Source organism: Odontesthes bonariensis, chromosome 20 (genome assembly GCF_027942865.1).
Source record: "Odontesthes bonariensis isolate fOdoBon6 chromosome 20, fOdoBon6.hap1, whole genome shotgun sequence".
In the NCBI taxonomy this organism is placed as follows: Eukaryota; Metazoa; Chordata; class Actinopteri; order Atheriniformes; family Atherinopsidae; genus Odontesthes; species Odontesthes bonariensis.
In genome coordinates this window covers 11,775,717-11,795,086 of record NC_134525.1, presented here as the reverse complement: position 1 = coordinate 11,795,086, position 19,370 = coordinate 11,775,717, and the positions used below count along the sequence as shown (strand labels likewise).

At 40.6% G+C, this 19,370-nt stretch overlaps 1 protein-coding gene across 1 annotated transcript; it reads left to right on the top strand.

The window, feature by feature from the left end:
• The first annotated feature begins 5,006 nt into the window (after positions 1-5,006).
• Positions 5,007-19,325, top strand: tecrl2a (trans-2,3-enoyl-CoA reductase-like 2a). The gene is made up of 13 exons (XM_075453076.1): positions 5,007-5,030; positions 9,233-9,304; positions 9,440-9,491; positions 10,903-10,947; positions 16,162-16,265; positions 16,374-16,489; positions 17,089-17,194; positions 17,540-17,612; positions 18,442-18,485; positions 18,555-18,612; positions 18,863-18,951; positions 19,047-19,092; positions 19,198-19,325. The coding sequence occupies exons 1-13, from the start codon at positions 5,007-5,009 to the stop codon at positions 19,323-19,325; spliced, it is 957 nt and encodes a 318-aa protein (XP_075309191.1).
• The last annotated feature ends 45 nt before the right edge of the window (positions 19,326-19,370 follow it).

Below are 19,370 nucleotides of genomic sequence, written 5' to 3'. Positions count from 1 at the left end.
TGTGCTAGAGAGAACGCTCAAAGAATGTGCAGCAGACCATTTTAAACTCATCTATAATCTCTACATTGTAGATTGGTTTATAGATTGCAATTTGCAGCGACCAAACTGCAGCTGAAAAGGAGTGTAATTGCTGGACTAAAAAAGAAAAAGAAAAAAACTTAAATGTAGCAGTTTTAATGCAAAGCAAACAGTGATACAGCAGGCTGAACAATTGCCTGTTTTATTTGAATTATAGCATCTGTTACTCTTTAAGCAAAGGCTTAACAGTCTACCAGGGGGACCAGGTAAGGGAACAGCAGCAGGTACTCCAGTGTTTCTTTTTCAGGAAATGGTGAACTGCAAATCAATTTAGCAAAGAACTATTGCGTGGGGTGCTTAATGATTCCCAGGAAAGCAGAATTCAATGAAATTTCAATTTAACCCATTCTGGCTTTTTATTAGAGTGCATTTGGAAAACATGGACATGATATTAAGGTGTTAATTAAGGTAGAAAACTTAAACATGATGGATGTTCCACAGTTTCACGCCCTTATATAATTTTGACTCTTTGCTTGGGGAGCTAGTTTTGTTTTGAGTGTTTCAGACCAAAAAGCAAATATAGATAGCCTCCCTTTTGTATGTAAACATCAGTTGTGTCACGCACAGGCATTTTTCTCTACAGCAGTGCCTTCACTGAACATCAAAATCAAGTGGCTCAGAGATGAGCATGTACTGCGTGGACACACAGAGTCTTTTTATAAAGGGTCGCAGTTTCAGATCTCTGCAGGGGAAGATGGAGGAGACGTCAAGCCAGCCATCATAACAGCCTCCCACACTGCAGTCAGCCGATTACATTTAGCAATAGCCTCTAGCTCTGCGCCAGCTAAACTCCACATCTTGATAAGGACAGAAAAAAACTTTCCTGAGCTGGCACCCTCAGAGGTGGGGGGAGATGGAGCCTGATGGAGAAGCCGATAATGACCCTTGGGACCAGCAGGTGGCAGATGACGGGTGCGATGCAGACTGCAAACATTTGATCATTCAAGGCAGCTGCAAAAACTTTTAACTGCAAAAAAACTGCTGCTTTCCGCAAACTTTCCCAAACATGTACTTCTCTGCCTCAGTAAAGGATTTTAATGCAGGGTTTTGTTTTGTTTTTGGGTGGGTTGCCATAAACTTACCCTAGTAAACTGGGGAAAATAGAGAACTTTTTCACTGTGAAACATTGCAGAACTCTTCCTGATAAGGTCTTTCTTAAACAGTTTCAAATCAGCCATTTATCCGTTTGAACCTTCACAGACACACATACAGAGAATGGTGAATGTCTTTCCTGATAAACATAATTGTCCTTGGAACTAACTGAAGTCATCAGGGAAGTCAAGCACTGCAAAATAAAACAGGAAGTAAAACTGGATAGAATACAGAGCAAATGTTAACTAGACCCGGAAAAGGAGATTTCAGAAAGAACTAAGACTAACCCAATTAGAAGATAACAGAATCAAGGAACAAAAAGGCAAGGCAAGTTTAATTGTAGAGCACAATTCGTACACAAGGCAATTCAAAGTGCTTTATAGCTACATAAAATCACAAAAGGCAAATAAAATGAAACATAAAACTAATCATTAAATAATTAAATTAAAAGCAAAGAGAACAGATAAAATACTTTCAGGTGTCATATGCACAGCTAAATAGAACTGTTTTCAGCCTGGATTTAAACATTGTCAGAGCTGAGGCCTGTCTCACATCTTCTGGAAGGCTGTTCCAGATTTTAGGAGCATGAAACTGAAACGCAGCCTCACCTTGTTTAGTCCTGACTCTGGGCACCAGCAGGAGACCCCTCCCTGAGGGTCTCAGAGCCCGAGTTGGTTCATATGGCTCTAACATGTCAGAGATGTACTTTGGCGCTTGACCATGAAGAGACTTGTACCCGAGCCGAGCTGTTTTAAAGTCTATTCTCTGAGCGACAGGAAGCCAGTGCAGACACCTGAGCACTGGACTAATGTGGTCGTATTTCCTGGTTCTAGTCAGGACTCGAGCAGCAGCGTTCTGGATGTACTGCAGCTGTCTTACAGCCCGTTTAGAGAGCCCAGTGAGCAGGCCGTTACAGTAGTCTAACCTGCTGGAGACAAACGCATGGATTAGTCTTTCTAAGTCTGGTTTAGACACTATTCCTTTGATTCTGGCAATGTTTTTTAGATGGTAAAAAGCTGCTGATGTTATTGATTTAATGTGGCTGTTAAAGTTCAGGTTTGAGTCCAATATTACCCCCAGATTTCTAACTTGATTATTAGGTTTTAGAGAGAGTCTCAAGGTGACTGATAACACTTTCTGTGAGCCACAGACAATGATTTCAGTTTTGTCTGAGCTTAGCTGGAGAAAATTGTTTTGCATCCACACACTGATCTGTTCAATGCAATGACACAATGTATCTACAGGCCCGTGTTCTCCTGCCATCAGTGACATGTAGATCTGAGTGTCATCTGCATAGTTGTGGTAGGACACATTATAGCTGCGTGTTAGCTGGCCTAATGGAAGCATGTACAGATTGAACAATAGGGATCCCAGGATTGACCCCTGGGGAACCCCACAGGTCATAGCCATTTGGTCTGAGACACAGTTATCGATTTAAACTATAGACACCCATCAATATTTCCTGTCCTCTAGATAGGACTTGAACCAGTTTAAAGCACGACAAGAGATTCGCACCCAGTCTTCTAACCTCTGTAATAAGATCGCATGGTCAACTGTGTCAAAGGCAGCACACAGGTCCAGCAGAACTAAGACTGAGGGTCTGCCTGCGTCTGTGTTCAGGCGGATATCGTTTGTCACCTTGATCAGAGCTGTCTCAGTGCTGTGGTTTGGCCGACAGCCTGATTAGAAATGATCAAAAGCATTGTTATACAGGAGAAAGTCAGAAAGCTGTTGGTATACAACTTTTTCTAGGATTTTAACTAGGAATGGCAGATTTGAAATGGGCCGATAGTTGTTTGGTACTGTGGCATCAAGACTGCTCTTCCTTAAAAGAGGTTTAATGACAGCAGTTTGTAAGGCCTTTGGAAATGTTCTAGTCTGGAGTGAGATGTTGACTAAATGAGCGGTTGTGGTAACAAACTGCTCAGCACAGACTTTAGAAATCTAGTTGGCAACTCATCAAGGCAGCACGTTGATGTAATAGGTGTCTAGCTGGCTGCAGAGCAGTTATTTGTGTTGTGGAAATGATTGCATTTATAATGGCTTGAACTTTGTCATTAAAGAATATTGCAAACTCATTACACTTAGATGTAGAAATTAGTTCTAAAGGCAGTGAAACTGGAGGGTAAAAAGTGAGGGTGTCAGCTCACCGCTTTGTGCAAAAAAAATCTGCCAGAAAATCATGACGGGAATATTTGCTTGTGCAAAATTGCAACAAACTTTGGTCTTTCAACATCCACAGTGCATAATGATGTAAAAAGATTCAGTGAGTCTCAGAGTCCAAAGGCCAAGGGCGGAAAGCATTGCATGTGCTGTTGAGTGTTTATATTGAACAGCAAATGCAACGGACAGCAAGTCTTTTTTTCTGTGTCTTATTCCCCACTGATTTCATCCTGGTTTACATTTGCCTGGAGCCTTTAGGGTTTGGGTCTATCTTTGCATCCAAGCTCTCATCTCTCCACAGACTGAAACCCCCTCAGGCAGCACAACAAAAGCCTGAATATAACATAGGCTCAGCTTGATTTTTCAGTGTCTGAATCTGTTTTCTAAGGGAGCAAATTAATAAAAACACAGCTGAAGAGGCATATGTGATAATGGCAAAGGAGATTAAAAGAAAAATGTCAGTTTGGCGAAGCAAACTCAAAACACAGACGGTCCGCACCAAAGTCCTGCTTGAAGAGGAAACTGATTTTTTTTTTTTTTTTTTTTTAAATCGAGCCCAAACAGCTTCCATCAATCAAACTCCAGTTTTATACAAGTGTTTACTCCTTGTAATTTCCGTCTGTTTTCCCCCGGCCAGATGTTTCGAACATCAAAAATGATAAACAACCACATTAAAAGGGCTACCAAGCACAGGCCTGGAGAAACAATACGAAGGAGAATTTGATATAGAATAAATACAGCATGTATAAACATAAACTACATTAAAAACACACTGCATAAAACTTTTTCCAATGACAATAAAACACTGTAATGGGTTTAACTGTCTGACAAACCGGTGATTAAATCTGTCAAAACTTTAACGAGATTTTAATTTCTTTCATTACATATTGTCGCCAAAACAAATAAAGTCTATTGATGGCTTCTATAAATGCAGTGGATGGACTACAGGTTTTAAGTAGCGCTCTTTTTGTGAGGGATATTTTGGTGCTCAGTCCATCCCTCATGGATTCATCTTTTAATGCTGACACGACACAGCACTGCAGCTTTAGAGAAATGTGCTCCAAGCCATAACTCTCCTGCTGGCATTAGGTGGATTTCATTAATAGAATGGTATTTATACTGCATGTGTATTTTATAGCTTTTTTTTTTTTTTTTTTAACATGCGACTTTAAGTGCAAAAGGTATGTATTGTTTCCTGCAAGTGCACTCATGGGTTGGTGTTTTTCTAACTTTGCTGTTGTTTTGCACCCTAACATTCTCTTACAATTGACAGTCTCTGTCTCTGGTGGGCTTTCACCTGCTCGAGCCAAGTTGGGTTATGCTAAGACCTTTAATTAACAGGAAGAAAGCCAGAGATGTGCAAAGAGAAAAAAAACAGCCAAAAAAAAAAAAAAAGGAAGGGTTAGACCATGTGCAGGGTCTCTGGAGGGCCGCCGCCGGTGATTCTGTGTCCCACCGCTGTCTCGGACGAAGATAAAAAGAGAAGGCGAGAGAGAGAGGAAGAGGAGGAGCAGGAGGAGGAGAGGACTGGAAAGAATAAGGGTCAGTCCAGGGATTGGCCTGGAAAGGAGAGGAGCTATTTCTCTGTGTATGTGTTGTGTTTGCTTGTGATGGTTCCAATCCTTTCTTTTTCACCCTGTACATTGAGGCGGTAATAACGTTAGGCCACCAACATGAGCCGGACCACCTTCTTTGAGGTAAGTCAGTGTACAGTATTACTGATGAACTCAGATTCTAAACTGCTACTTACTGGTAGAGATTTATAATATTTCTTCACCATCGCTTCAAAAGTCCTCAGTTCAGTTTGGGGAATAAGAGGTGAAGTAAATTTTTGGAAATCCTTGATAAGGCTGAAATAAGGATTAACTCTTCCTCTGTGTTTATATCGGAAAGTTTCTACATTCCAAGATTCTATGCCTTAAAAACTTAAAGCTGGAGCCTTTTTTTTTTTTCTGACTCCGCTCGTGACTGGTTATGTCTCACAGGGTCTGATGAGCACTAATGAAGAAGTAGACAAGTCATTTGCTTTAAGTGCAGCAGGCCTAAGAGCTGAAGCTAATTACAGGTTGCTCTGGGATGTGTGCCATGCCCTACTATAGCCGCTGTTACAGCCACACTGTAAGGCAAATTAGCCTGAAATTATAAGAAGCATGCATTCATTATGACTGCTAATGTATTTTTTTACAATGAGGTCGGTGGACTCATGTTAAAGGTTTCCATTGTTGTTTCCAGTCTGAATGCTAAACCAAGCTAACCAATTTTTCAACAAACATCCATACTGAAAGATCCTTTAAGAAACTCACTTTGATAACAGAAATTTCCATATTTTCCAAAACGATTAGCTTCTATCCAACCGTACCCTAGCTCCAGGATTAGCACCACACTTTTTAGGTTTTGTGGATGCGCAACATATTTCTTGGGCTTCTGCGTTACACAAACCAGATAAGAGTAAGTTGTCTGAAGTGTTCTGTTTACTGTAGTTCCTAACACACTGAAACACAAGTAACCGGCCGTTAATGGCCCTGTCACACTGTTGGGTATGAGAGAAGCGTATGAGTTGCGTATGAAAATTATATTATTAATTTTCATACGCACGAAAAGTCCTTGAAAATAAAGAATTGTGCGTATACTTACCGTATTGAACCTATGAGTAGCTTATGGTCAGCGTATTGACAGCGTATGGCCAGCGTATGTCAGCGTATGAACAACGTATAACCAGCGTACTCTGCGTATGACTAGCGTATGAGTAGCATTTGAACTGCGCATGCCCAGCATACGTTTCAACGCGCCTATATCAGCAGCCTTTCCACATTGCTCCATTATTGCAGTAGACAACGCGCTATCAACATCTCTCGAGACATTTATCTCGATCATGCCTCCCAAGAAGCAATCGTCGTTTGCCCGGGCCCTGGGCCGAGGAAAAGGCAAAAAAAGACAAGAATCATTCTCACCCAAACCTGCTGAAATGCCTGATGCACCTGCGGCTGATGAGTTACATGCTTCTGAGCGATCAAGATCCAACTCCTCCTCCTGACCGCTCCCGTGAATCGTCGGTTGCCTGCCGCCTCCATCTCCGCCCGTCTGGCGGAGATGGAGGCGGCAGACGGGCGGAGACTATAAATACGCTAGCTGTACGGTACACCTTCATGGCAACATATGGCAATTTATGTCCAGCGTTCTCGACCTATCAGTAACGTACCTATATCGTACCTCTAGCGTAATCAGCGTATGCCTAGCGTATGCTTAGCGTATTAACCATACGCACAAAAGTTTTGAGCATGTTCAAAAATTTATTTCTGCCTCAGCGTATGCCAACGTATGCCAGCGTGCTTGAAACGTATACAACCTATGCCTAACGTTCCCCTAGCGTATGTCAGCGTATACCAGCGTATGAGTGATAATTTTCATACGCTGGCATACGCTAGTGCCATACGCAACAGTGTGAGAGGGCCATTAAGCACAGTTCGCTTGGTCTTCACTGACAGTCATTAAGAGTTCACCATTGTGGAATGTATTCCTTTCAAAATTAGCACCAGCTCAGACAATTGGCTGTATTTTTTACAAAATATCTTTTACAAAATTTAGTGTCAATTTATAACTGGCAGCTTAAAAAGAGCTTGTCAAAAGGTTAGTTGCTTGCTTTACGTCAGGGCTACCCAAATCCGGTCCTCGAGGGCCGACGTCCTGCAGGCTTTGGATGTTTCCCTGCTCCATCACACCTGATTCAGATCAATGCTTCATCGCTGGTTTAACAACCTTTTGAAGAGCTCCATTTCATCTGAATCATCTGTGTTGAAGCAGGGAAACATCTGAAACCTGCAGAACGTCGGCCCTCGAGGACCGGATTTGGGTAGCCCTGCTTTACGTGGTTGAATGATAAATTCTGTTCACTTGGAGTTACTATCAAAGTAAAAAGGATAATGATTTTTGTTGAGCAGCCATATGAAGCTAATAAGCTTCAGCAGTCGCTACCGTGCTCAGTTCATGAAGTAATGATCCTGTGGTTCAGGATCAGTCATTACATTCATCAGTTTTCACATTTAGGAGGGGCATTATAGTTAAGAGACCCAGCTGATATGAGTTAGATGGATAATTAGAACAGGAGATGTTGAAAACAAAAAATTCTATCAAGTTTCTCAAAAATACACCCTCGATATAAAGAGTGTTCATTTGCATATAAAAATATCTCCTATACAAGTTCTGTTTGACCTGTACTGTCAGCTGTGCCCTGCATGCACAAAAGGATCAGGGAGACGGATAACAAGGTTTACAAGGGCACAATACAGCTTTGAGCACACTGTTTCACAAGGCATGGCCATAAGGGCACTCCTTCTCTTCACTAGCATGCAAATACATCAGCATGTGGCACAGAGATGCCCTTTTGGAGGCTGTCAGATGGGAAGCAAAACAAACTCACTTCCCTGGTTGTCCTTTTTCTGGAACGTCAGTATGCTATGTCCTCGGATGCTGCCAAGTTTGAACACATACTCCAACAGGAGAGAGGATAAGACCTACTCCAGTTTTCTAACAAGAACACTTAAAGTGAGCGTTTTACTTCACTGTACCGATGAACTGTGTTGATCTTTACTCAGTAAATGCTTAATTTAAATGTGTGTTCTCTTACTTTTACAAACAGCACATGGCGTGGCTCGGCTTCATTCTCATTCTCTCTTTCTTGACTGTGCAGTCAGCAAATCTTTAGGTATCCATTAGTGGGTTATTACACTGTCCAGTAAAGAACCTATTTAGCTGGGACAGCTCTGCTGAGCAGCACAGTATGAAGTGCTTTCGGGGCAAATTGTCGGCCCACCCAGCACCCTCCTTGCAAATGCCATACATCACCATTGACATGGTCTAATTAAGATAGAAAAAAAATGTGCAAGGGAGCAACACAACTCTTCTTATTGTAACATCCTCATTACCCAGAATGAGATTGCTCTGCTTAAAACAGAACTGGACACACCTGACAGAAAAGAGTTATTCAAAACAAATGTAACAATTATGAATATAACCACCTGCTGTAAAATGTTAAATGCTATGTAAGTCAAGAGGGTAACACATGCAACCACGATCCAAAAAAGATGGGCAGAGCATTAGCAATAAGCAAAAAAAAAAGGAGAGAAATTTCAGAATAATGTTCCACAACATAAAATTTAAAAAACAAACTTTGAATATCCCATCATCTACAGTACATTATACCATCAAAACATTCAGAGAATCTGGAAAGAGCACAAGGTAAATGGCTGAAAATCAATGTCGGATCCCCATGATCTTCGAGAACTCAGCTGTCGCTGCACTAATAACAGGCATGTGTTTGACATGGATATCGCTGCATGAACTCACAATTCACTGTGCCATCCTGAGATGCAGGTTAGGGCTCTGTCGTGTGAATATGATCCAGAAGTGGCACAGGATTGTCTGGGCCAACATGGACATGGAGGCAAAGTGGACAACTGTTCTGTGGTCAGACGAATTGAAATTTGGAATTCTTGGAAATCATGAACACCTCCTCCTCCTGACTAAAGAGGGGAGGGATAATCCCATTTGTTTTGTTGAAACGCGTGATAAAATGAAAAATAAAACAGCACTTGTTTTCAGCACTCAGTTCAAATGCCTGCATCTCTGATGGTATGGGGGTGCATTAGTGATTATGTAACCAGCTTCTTGTGTATCTGGAAAGGCAACATCAGTGCTGAATACCATTTTTGGAGCATATGCTCTCATCCAGATCACATCACATATATATGTATCAGTATTTGTGTCAATTGTATTTTCTTCAAGCAATAAATTATAAGATGAAATGAAATGATGAGTGTTGCTTGACCATCATAAGCCCATGATGAGCACAGGAGATAAATCCCTTGTGTGATGTGCTTATGGGGTCTTATGCCTCATTAAGGTAGTTCTATGTTTTTTACAGGTGGAGGTTCTCGATGCCAACACAAGGGAGCAGCTTTGCTTTTTAGATAAGGTATGCTTACAGAATTTGACATGAAGCTCTGCAGGTTTGAACAATGTCTGGCTGCATAGCAAGAATTTATAATGACCGCAAAGTGCAAAGGTTTTTACCTCAAAGTTACAAACTTTATATCTGTTTTCTTTTCAGGTGGAGCCTCACTCAACAATAGGAGACATAAAGAACTTATTTAACAAGTCATGTGAGTGCTTTCAATTCAGTTACATAGTGTCTAGTAATGATGAGTCTTCTATCATCCCATGGTTTGCTTGTATGAAACTACAGGTAATTAGAAAATGCACATCTTATCATTCTTACCTATTCGCTCACAATACAAATGAAATAAATATATTAAATCATGTGGTCCTTACCAGGTATTCAAAATAGGTGAATAAAGTTTCAGAATAATTCAAGACGTGACTAAGCATACCATATATTTCACAAAAACTAAGCCAAAATGCAGAAACGGTGAAAACCTATGTACACCCTTGGTATTTCCTCAGGAATTAAGAGGCTAAGTACCAGCCTAGTGCTGCTAATCAAATGCAATTGATTACTTCATCATTGGCAAGTGGGAGCACCTCTATAAAAGTAGGAGATTTATCAGTTTGCAGATCTGGAGCATTCAGGTGTGTGTTAACACAATGCAATGAACAGAGTGGATGCTGCTGCCCATCCATCTGGGAAGGATAAAACAGACCATTTCCAAACAATTCAGAGTCCATCATTCTACAGAGAGAAAGATTATTCAAAAGTGGAAAACATCCCACACAGCTAACAATTTTCCCAGGAGTGAACATGCCAGAAAGTTTACTCCAAGGTCAGACTGCTCATTTAGCAGTTAAACTGCAACAAACCCAAGAGCAGCACTGCTTAGGTTTGCAAAGCTGCATCTGAGCACACAAGAAGGCTTATGGAACCATTTCCTTTGGATGGATGAGACCGAAGTGGCCATGTGGAGACAGCATCACGTTTGGCAAAAACCAAACACCTCGTACCAAGTTTCAAGCATGAATGATGATTTGGGCTTGTGGAAGGACAGAGAGCTGTGCACGAACAACAGTCTGCAAACCTCAAAGAACTGAAGCAACGCTGTGAAAAAGACTGTTAACGCCTTGTAAAAAAAAAAAATATTACTTCAAGTTGTTGCCGCTGAAGGTGGTTCTACGAGCTTTTCAATCATGGGGTGTTCTTACACACAAGCCTCAGCACTGTGGCTTAGTTTTTGTTAAATAAATAATGACATGTCAAGTGTTGTTGTTCGTTTGAGGTTGTAGTTGCTGAATCTTTAGACCTGATAAGGGCCGAAAGATTTTTTTATGTTCTGATACATAAAACTTACAAGTTAAAAGTTTTTCTTATTTGCATGCATGGACTGTTGTACTCTGAGCATCTGACATACATTTATTGTAAACTAGAACTTGATGTTATGGTTCTTGGATAAAGATAATGATTAATGATTAATTGTCTATGCCAACTAAATGTCTGCCATCAGCACCCATCAGAACAGAATTCTGTTGCAGTCAATTATTACAGCTATGTGCAATGTCAACTCTGACCAACCTTGTGTGTGAGTGTGTGTATTGTATCTGTGTGTTGTTTGATCTGCTCAGATCCTCACTGGTATCCAGCAAGGCAGGCCCTGAGGCTTGATCCCAGTAAGTAGTTCAGCTGTAGTTACATCTTTTTACCGTATGTACCAGATGTTTCAAAAACCATGTCAAACGAAGCAATGTCGCTCAAAGTACCAAATATAGTAACTATTCGTTATTTGATGTTTTCTTTAATATCTGAATGTGGCACAATGAGCTGAGTGCAGGGGGATGTCGGAGCGTACAGTGGGTTCAGATTAGCCGAACGCGTCACAACTCATTGAACAGCATTTCATCCCCGAGCAGGACAGCAACCTTGAACAACTGAAAGGCTTGTTAGGGTAAAGAACTGGAATATCTTTAACTGTCTGAGTAAATCATCTGATTCTTAGTCCGATTTAGTTGCACTCCACTTTGATGGAGACCAAACTAGAAGCAGAGCAACTCCCCAACAAGCAGCAGCTAAGGGAGGCTGCATCGCTGGCAACTGTGTGTCATGTGTCAAAGACTTCAAAGAAACTGACTACAAAGGATTTTCATTGAAGTATTGAATACATTAGCTTTGACCTTGAGTATTAGTCAAGTTACAGTTGAACTCTTTGACTGTAAAACATGATAAAATATCTATATCATACAACTACATCATATCGGGAGAAAGAAATGATTTGAGGAGTAAAATTTTTACATCAATAAAAATCACTGATCTATCAAATTAAGTTTGGAGGGTGACTGCATGGCAGCTGTCAACATATGTGCTGTCACGTGTAGGAGGAGGCCAGGAAGGAGGACGCAGGTGCAGACACAGACCGAGAGCCAGGAGGCAAAAATGAAAAGAAATTATTTATCTTTAAACAAAGGCGCGGCAAAGCCTGAAATACACCAAACTAAAACAGGGAAAACAAAATCAAAATGAGACAGGACAGGACAGAACAGGACAGGACAGGACAGGACAGGACAGGACAGGACAGGACAGGACAGGACAGGACAGGACAGGACAGGACAGGACAGGACAGAACAGAACAGAACAGAACAGAACAGAACCGAACCGAACCGAACCGAACCGAACCGAACCTAGAAACAGCACAAGATGGTGAGGATCTGGCAAAGCGTGAATGAAACCAGGAGCTTAAATACAGAGGAGGGTGATTGGTGAGTGAAGACAGCTGAGGGAAAAAACACAGGTGAAGGGAGTGGAGCTGATGACCGGACTGAAGAGAGACTGAGGAAACAAGTGAGGAAGTGAACAGAACTGAGACGAGACGGAAAAAAGTAGTGTAACTGATGGCTACCATCCACACAACGGAGCAACTAAAACCATGAATGCAACCATCAATAGAAACGCCGTATGGCCTCAACTTACCATAAGAATCCATATACTATTGCACTGAGCTCCACACCTTCCGAGTCCAACAACTTGATCAGATGTCTGACTGTGTATTGATACAACATATTGTCTTTTACTGGACTGAATACAGGAGTAACCATTGATACCCATGCGTCTGTCCATTTCCAGCAATGTCCGTCTTGCGTAATTTGTCCTTCTAAATGGAAGCATTTTCTTTAAATATACTCATCCTTTATACCATTGTGTTTATGTGGTAAAAGAGAAATAGTTGCTTTACTAAAAGCTATTTTGAAGTACAGTGTAATGAGCTCATTTATGTTAGCCTGTGTAGACATAATCTATCAGCGGCCTACACATAAAAGCTGGTTTGATTTAATGTTAATGATTCACTGTTAATCTTGACTTGGTCAAGACAGGCAGCAGCTCAGGTTGGCAGGAAAGACAACACACCCACACTGCGCGCAACATAATGTGTGCATGTGAATATCACAACATGTGAATATCTTGTAAAAGGAGCTCTAAAACAATACTAAAACATTATGAGCTTGACAAACCAGAACAGAATATTCAATAACCACAGTCGTGGCAGGCCAAACAGAGCAATGATCAATAAAGGCAGAGGGACGAGCAAAATGATCAGTATAAATAACTACACTTAGACACGTTTGTCTGCCAAGCTAAAGATTGGCCACCTATCAAAGTGTCACTGAGCCCTACATTGCTTCAAATGCGTCCTTCGTTGTGTCACAGTGTGTGACAGAGAAAAAAAAGCACCATGTAGCCTGTAACATTCCATAGACTGGGACATGCTGTGTGAGTGTGTGTGAATAGATACATTTAACTTGTAGTGTAAAAGCTTTTTGAGTGGTTCACTAGACTATATCAGTACATACCATTTACCGTTCATCATTTACACATCTGCCTCTAATGTGTTTAAAATTAGCTTGAATTCATTTAGTGAAAGATTTAGGAGGTTTTGTAGTTTATTCAAGGCAGAGGGGGGCGTATATTATTTGACATCCAAGGCACTCAAAAGTAATAGTTCTTTGGAAGAAAGACAGTAACTTCTCTTTATTTTTGAAAGGATGTAAGTTAGGAGCAGGTCATCCAACACAGACGCAATTTGCAGCCGTCTGTAATGGTTTGAAGGTGATAAACAATAGGATTCCAATGCATATAATCATTGCAAAGATGCATGGATGTAAATATCATCATCATAACTGACTAAAAGAGTACTTCAGTCTGGGTTACAAGCCTAATATTGATGGAAAATGATATCACTGGTATTATAAAGGGGAACTCACAATTTTTAAAATAGTATTTGCACTGACTTTCAATTGAGAGGTGAGTGACAGCCATAAAAGGTACCCCGTTACTTCATAAAGCCACAATATTTAAGCAATCTATTGTTCATTTCAACTTTCTCTTCAACATCAAAGATGGACTATTTAATGCACATTACTATCTCATTCACTTTAGAGTAAGCAGGACAATGAGCCCTACCTTGTTCCTAAAAGGTACACTGATGACGTTTGGACAGAAGCTATTTGGGTCATTTACTTCCAAGGACATACTAAAAATACCACCTAATTACTGCAGCATATTATCTGTGGATGTGTCCAAAAATACATTTCCAGGTAGAGAGAGTGTGTACCGATGACCTGAACCATCACTTAAAACTCAAGGCTTATTGCAAACCAAATTTTAAAAAAAAAAGTTGGAGCACTGTGTGAAATGAATAGAAAAAACAGAGAGCAGTAATCTGCTAATTTCACAGTCTCAATAAAACATAAAACTTATCAAATGCTGAAAGTGAGACCATTTATAAGCATGAATTTGATGACTGATAACGAATTTGCACGTCTCAAAAAGTGTTGTGACAGGAGCAACTAAAGGCTTGAAAAAAGTGGCATTAAGAAAAAGTTCAGTTGTTAAGGCAGTTCATAGGAAATAAAATAACAAGGGGAAAGAGTAGTTGACATGAGAAAAAACAGTGTTTCTTTAATGAAAAAACTGTTGCATCTCATTGGGTTAACTAGCAACGGGTCAGTGATGTGGTTGGGTATAAAAAAGGGAACCCTATAAAACAAGAATTAAAGATGGACTGAGCTTCAGTAATTGCAACAAAGAAGTGTAAATATTGTAGAGCAATTTAAGAATAAGGTTCTGCGACATGGATGCAAAGACTTTAAGTATTCCATCATCTACAGTAAAAACGGGAGACATCTGCGTGTTGAAGGGACATGGCTGAAGATCAGTATGGGACTGGGCTGAAGATCAGTATTGCATTGAGAACACGCATAGAAATCTCTGTGTGTTCTCCAGAAATGATTATCTGTGAACACAGTTCATCATCATACACAGATGCAGGTTAAAGCTGATGATATGGGGATACATTAGAGTCTATCGAACTGGCACCTGGCGCATCTGGTAAATCATTATTGGGGCTGAAAGTTTTAGACAGGTTTTAGAGCAGCATACACTTCAAGTCAATGACTTTTCCAGGGAAGGCCTTGCATACCTATGCACAACAACACTAAACTGCACACTGAGTCCATTACAACGAAGAGTCCAGATGCTGGACTGGCCCGCCTGCAGTCCAGACCTTTTATCAATTGTATGTGGCTGTCCTCCTCCCCCAAACGAGCCCGTGTGGAATTTCTACATGCAAGCAGACACTACCAGTAATTACATTCAGAGAATATGCGACTTCTACGGGTTCTGAGAGCTTCTGCATACGTAGGATAAATTGTTGTCCACAACAGTCGCATTGTTAAACCAGAACCAATTACGGCGCTGCCTAAAGCCAACCAGGTTATGAAAAAAAGTGTTTTAGTACGTTTAGCCGTATTTTCTTTTCGATCTCATGTCATACAAAGGCCAAAGTAAGAAAGCTCATCTGTGCCATCCAGCTCGCATATTTCCTCCTTTTTAGGACTTTGGTGGCAGCTGTAGCTGTAGCTGCCACCAAATACCATCTCCTGAGTCCACCACCGGTAGCTCAGGAGGAAGAGCAGCTCTCTGACACTTGGAAGGTCAATGGTTCAATCCCTGGTTTCCCCAGACTACAGTGTGTCCCAAGTCTCCTTGTGCAAGACATTAAACCCCATGTTGCTTCTGATATAACCATCACTGTGAATGAAAGTGATAGAGGAAAAAGCACAACACAAAAACTATAACATGGTGTAGTCTGGGAAGCGCTTTGTGTGTATGAAACAACTAATTTGGCTTGTGATGGAAAAGGACTTTGAGCGGTCCGCTAGACTAGAAAGGCTTATTAAAAGAAAGTCTGATGTGGAGACACTCATGAGTTTTTCCCTTCTGTCGCATGTAACAGGACATACGTATGAGTCTAATTGAAGGGTATGAACGAATTACCTATATGACTGTTTCCGTCGGAGGCTTTATTGAAGTCAAAATATTTGACATGTCATGAAACACAAAATGCAACACAGAAGCCTAGGACGGTCCAGAACAGTCCCAGACATGTTTCTGAACTGTTGCCAGTTTTTTTGTTTGTTTCTTGGTTTCCTCAGCTGTTTCTTCTCTTCCCAACCTTATATTGCCCCCATCCCAACTTGTTTCTTTTTTTTTTTTTATAGACATGTTGCTGCCATCAAATTCAAGATGAGAAGATATTTTTCATGAAATAGTAAATTGCCTCACTGTCAACATTTCATTAGTTTTCTATGCTCATAAAAGATTGATTTATCAGATTTGCAAATCATTTTAGAAAGCTTTACAACTTTGTTTATTTGTTTTTTAAGAATCGGCGTTTATAAAGGTCATATGCACTTAACTGACAACACTGAATATTTTTGCCAGCACTGCCATTTCATAACTTCACAGCATTCGCTCCTGGTTAGTTGAATTGTGCAATCTTAAGTGACAGTGAATTTGTGTGCATAAAATGTAGTTTTTATCTTCTTTCTCAGAAGGAAAATCCCTCAGGGATGATGAAGTCTTGCAGAATCTACCCGTGGGGACCACTGCCACCATGTATTTCACAGATCTTGGTCCGCAGTTAGGTTGGACTACGGTGAGAAGACCAAGCTTTATGATTGCTCATTCACCGATTCTGCAATAGAGTCAAACGATTGTCGGGTAATTATAATAAACTGATCTAATCTGTGTATTTTATTTTCAGGTGTTTTTTGCAGAGTATATTGGGCCCCTTTTCACCTACCTCCTGTTTTATTTCCGAGTACCGTACATTTACTCTCACAGATTTGCCTTTACTTCCAGTCCCCATCCTGTTGTCACGTAAGTAGAAAATGAAATGTCGACCGTAGCACAAGTTATGACAGGCTACAAGCTCACGACAGGCTTTTAAGCTGTTAATTGCCTACGAAGTATTCAATGTTTAACAAGCTTATTGAGCACGCGATTGATTTGTTGTCTGGCTGAATAACGTTTTTTGCTGGAGTAATGTCTCACTACAAATTAAATTATGTATATTTAGCAGGACGTCTGTCACTCAAATGAAATCAGGAAAAGTTACTGCATGACCTCATGTCAGAGCACCAACCTCAAAACGTAATTGTTCGTTGAAAAATCTACCTTTTAAGCTGCTGGTGGCTGATGGTTTTGCAAGTCCCTTTTGTTCACTCATTCATGTTCAGTTCCTTGAATGTTAAAACTGCATCCATGTCAGTTTAGGACTAAGACATCTTAAGCTTCTACAGAAAGGGTTCTTTTTTTATCTGCAGCTTTCTTTGTTAAATAAAGGATGTGTTGCTGCGCCGACACGGTTTGACTGTCCGATCGTGGATGAAAAAATATTTTGAAGAGATGGACAGTACATGCAGAGGCTCAAGAACAGTCCAATTATATCTCCCATTTCATTCCCTCTCCTCTTTCAGACTGGCCTGTGTCTGTCATACCTGCCACTACATAAAGAGGCTGATAGAAACTATCTTTGTGCATCGTTTCTCCCACGGAACCATGCCTCTCAGGACAATAGTCAAGGTGAGGGAGCATAACTTCGTCTAGAAAAGAGGATATTTTACAATGTGTTACCTCTTTTGCTTTCTCCCGCTGTAGCTGTTTTGAAGTATTTTGTTATTTATAGGGACAAGTCTACAGCATAAATCATATAATCGGAAATGCCACTGTTAATTACAATATGCATAGATGGATCTGTGATGGGACAAACATTATTTATGATGATCAAAGAAAGATGCAGTAAGGAAACATTAAGGACTGAGAAATCTAATTGAAGACAGATTATTGCTTATTAGTATTCAGTGTCCCTAGTTAATTGCAACGTGTTTCTTCAACTGCAGTAGCAGTGTTGTCTGCTTCTTGTTTCAGAATTGTGTTTATTACTGGAGTTTCTCGGCATGGTTAGCCTATTATATCAACCACCCTCTGTATACACCTCCATGTAAGTTGAATTAAAAAAAAAACACATACACTCACTTTCTTGTTTTAATGCTTTGTGGGGTCCCATGGTTAACTTAATCCATTCCCAAGTCCCTTACCGTAAGGCCTGAAATGTACCTGCTTTTACTCACACACTAACACCAGCAGCTGACTCAGACTAACTGTTCACACACTTGCCTATGTACTATGCCACTGTGGGGCACAGCAGATAATTTGGACTACACAGAGCACCTGGAGTTGCAGGGTTTAATCAATGAACATAACAACAATAGAGATGTTAGTATTTGCGTAATATTAAGATCACCACTGGAAAGGTTACAGTGATGGTATCTTTCTTGCCGTTTAAAGACCCTCGATCAGGACGATCAAACATCCGATCAGATTTGCTTCTACACTGCCCCTACTGGTCACTTGCGAATTGCATCTCACATTCCAAAAAATATTCATTTCATGAACAACCGCCGCTCTCAATAAACAGGAAACACATGAGGTAGTTATCATAAGGACATCAAACAACTGCATTTCTCGTTAAAAGCAAATGTTTCTGGCCAAACCCTGACCAACACCGGTGAACTCCTAACTCCATCTTCTACCTAGTTGTAATGTTAACCATGCCACTTCCAAACTCTCAGAAAATACTTTAAACATATGGGCCCCCCGTTTTGGTCTATACAACGCTGTCGCCCCACAAGTGTAGCGGCCTGTCAGTCCCTCGACCCCATTAATATAGAAAAACATGATACATCTCTCTCACACCACACAAACAGATATTTTTTTTTTCTTTCTATACTTTTCGCAGCATATCAATGCCAGACCATTTCTCTTCACAGCATATGGAGAGCTGCAAGTCAACTATGCACTAGTTATATTTGCGGTATGTATACTGATACTCACACTGGACCGACATAAACTCAGACTCCTGATTTGATCAATTCTGCTTTAGATGTGTGAAATGGGTAACTTCTCCATTCACTTGAGTCTGAGTACTCTCAGAGGAGATGGTGAGTTGAATTTTTTTTTTTCTCTCCTTACATTGACGATAATGGAATAATATTTGCTAAAGCCGTTCACTTGTCTGTAAATCATTGACACTCGTTGCATTTGTTTTGTTGATTTATCTACCCAAAAACATGATGGTAAATTGTCTAAGTCTACTGTTTTTGTTCATTGCTCAACGAAAGAAGCACTGCACGGGTAATATTTGCATGATAAACAAACAGAAACTTTTTTCTTTTTCTCGAAATACTTCAGGATCCAGAGGCAAAAGGTTTCCCGTGCCAACTAAAAACCCTTTCACGTGGCTTTTTTTCTTTGTATCCTGTCCGAATTACACATACGAGGTAACATTCATTGCAATTTCTTATGTTAACAAGCAAGGAAAATGAAAATGTGCATTTACCTCTGTTTGCCTACGCACTTGACAAACATCCTGTAGGTTGGAGCTTGGGTGAGCTTTTCCATCATGACCCAGTGTCTGCCAGGTATCTACATGAATGCATAATGTGACATCATACTCTCAACCAGCTGATCATGTCCTCTATATACAGGCATCTGTCATTGTGTGTCGTTTTGTTTTTTTCCTGCAGTGGTGGTGTACACATTGCTGGGGTTCGTTCAGATGACCATCTGGGCTACAGGAAAGCATAAAGCCTACATCAGAGAGTTCAAAGACTATCCTAGTATCCGGATGGCCATCATCCCCTTGATTCTCTGATGGTGGCGGGGAGTCTAACGCTATGCGTTTTTCTTTTTTTTCTCT

What these genes read in the sequence shown, in the direction of transcription:
- tecrl2a (XM_075453076.1), top strand. Translation starts at nt 5,007, where the DNA reads ATGAGCCGGACCACCTTCTTTGAG. An exon ending in AGCTTTGCTTTTTAGATAAG is followed by an intron (nt 9,305 to 9,439) that starts GTATGCTTACAG and finishes TTTTCTTTTCAG; the next exon opens with GTGGAGCCTCACTCAACAAT. An exon ending in CTCTCAGGACAATAGTCAAG is followed by an intron (nt 17,195 to 17,539) that starts GTGAGGGAGCAT and finishes TTCTTGTTTCAG; the next exon opens with AATTGTGTTTATTACTGGAG.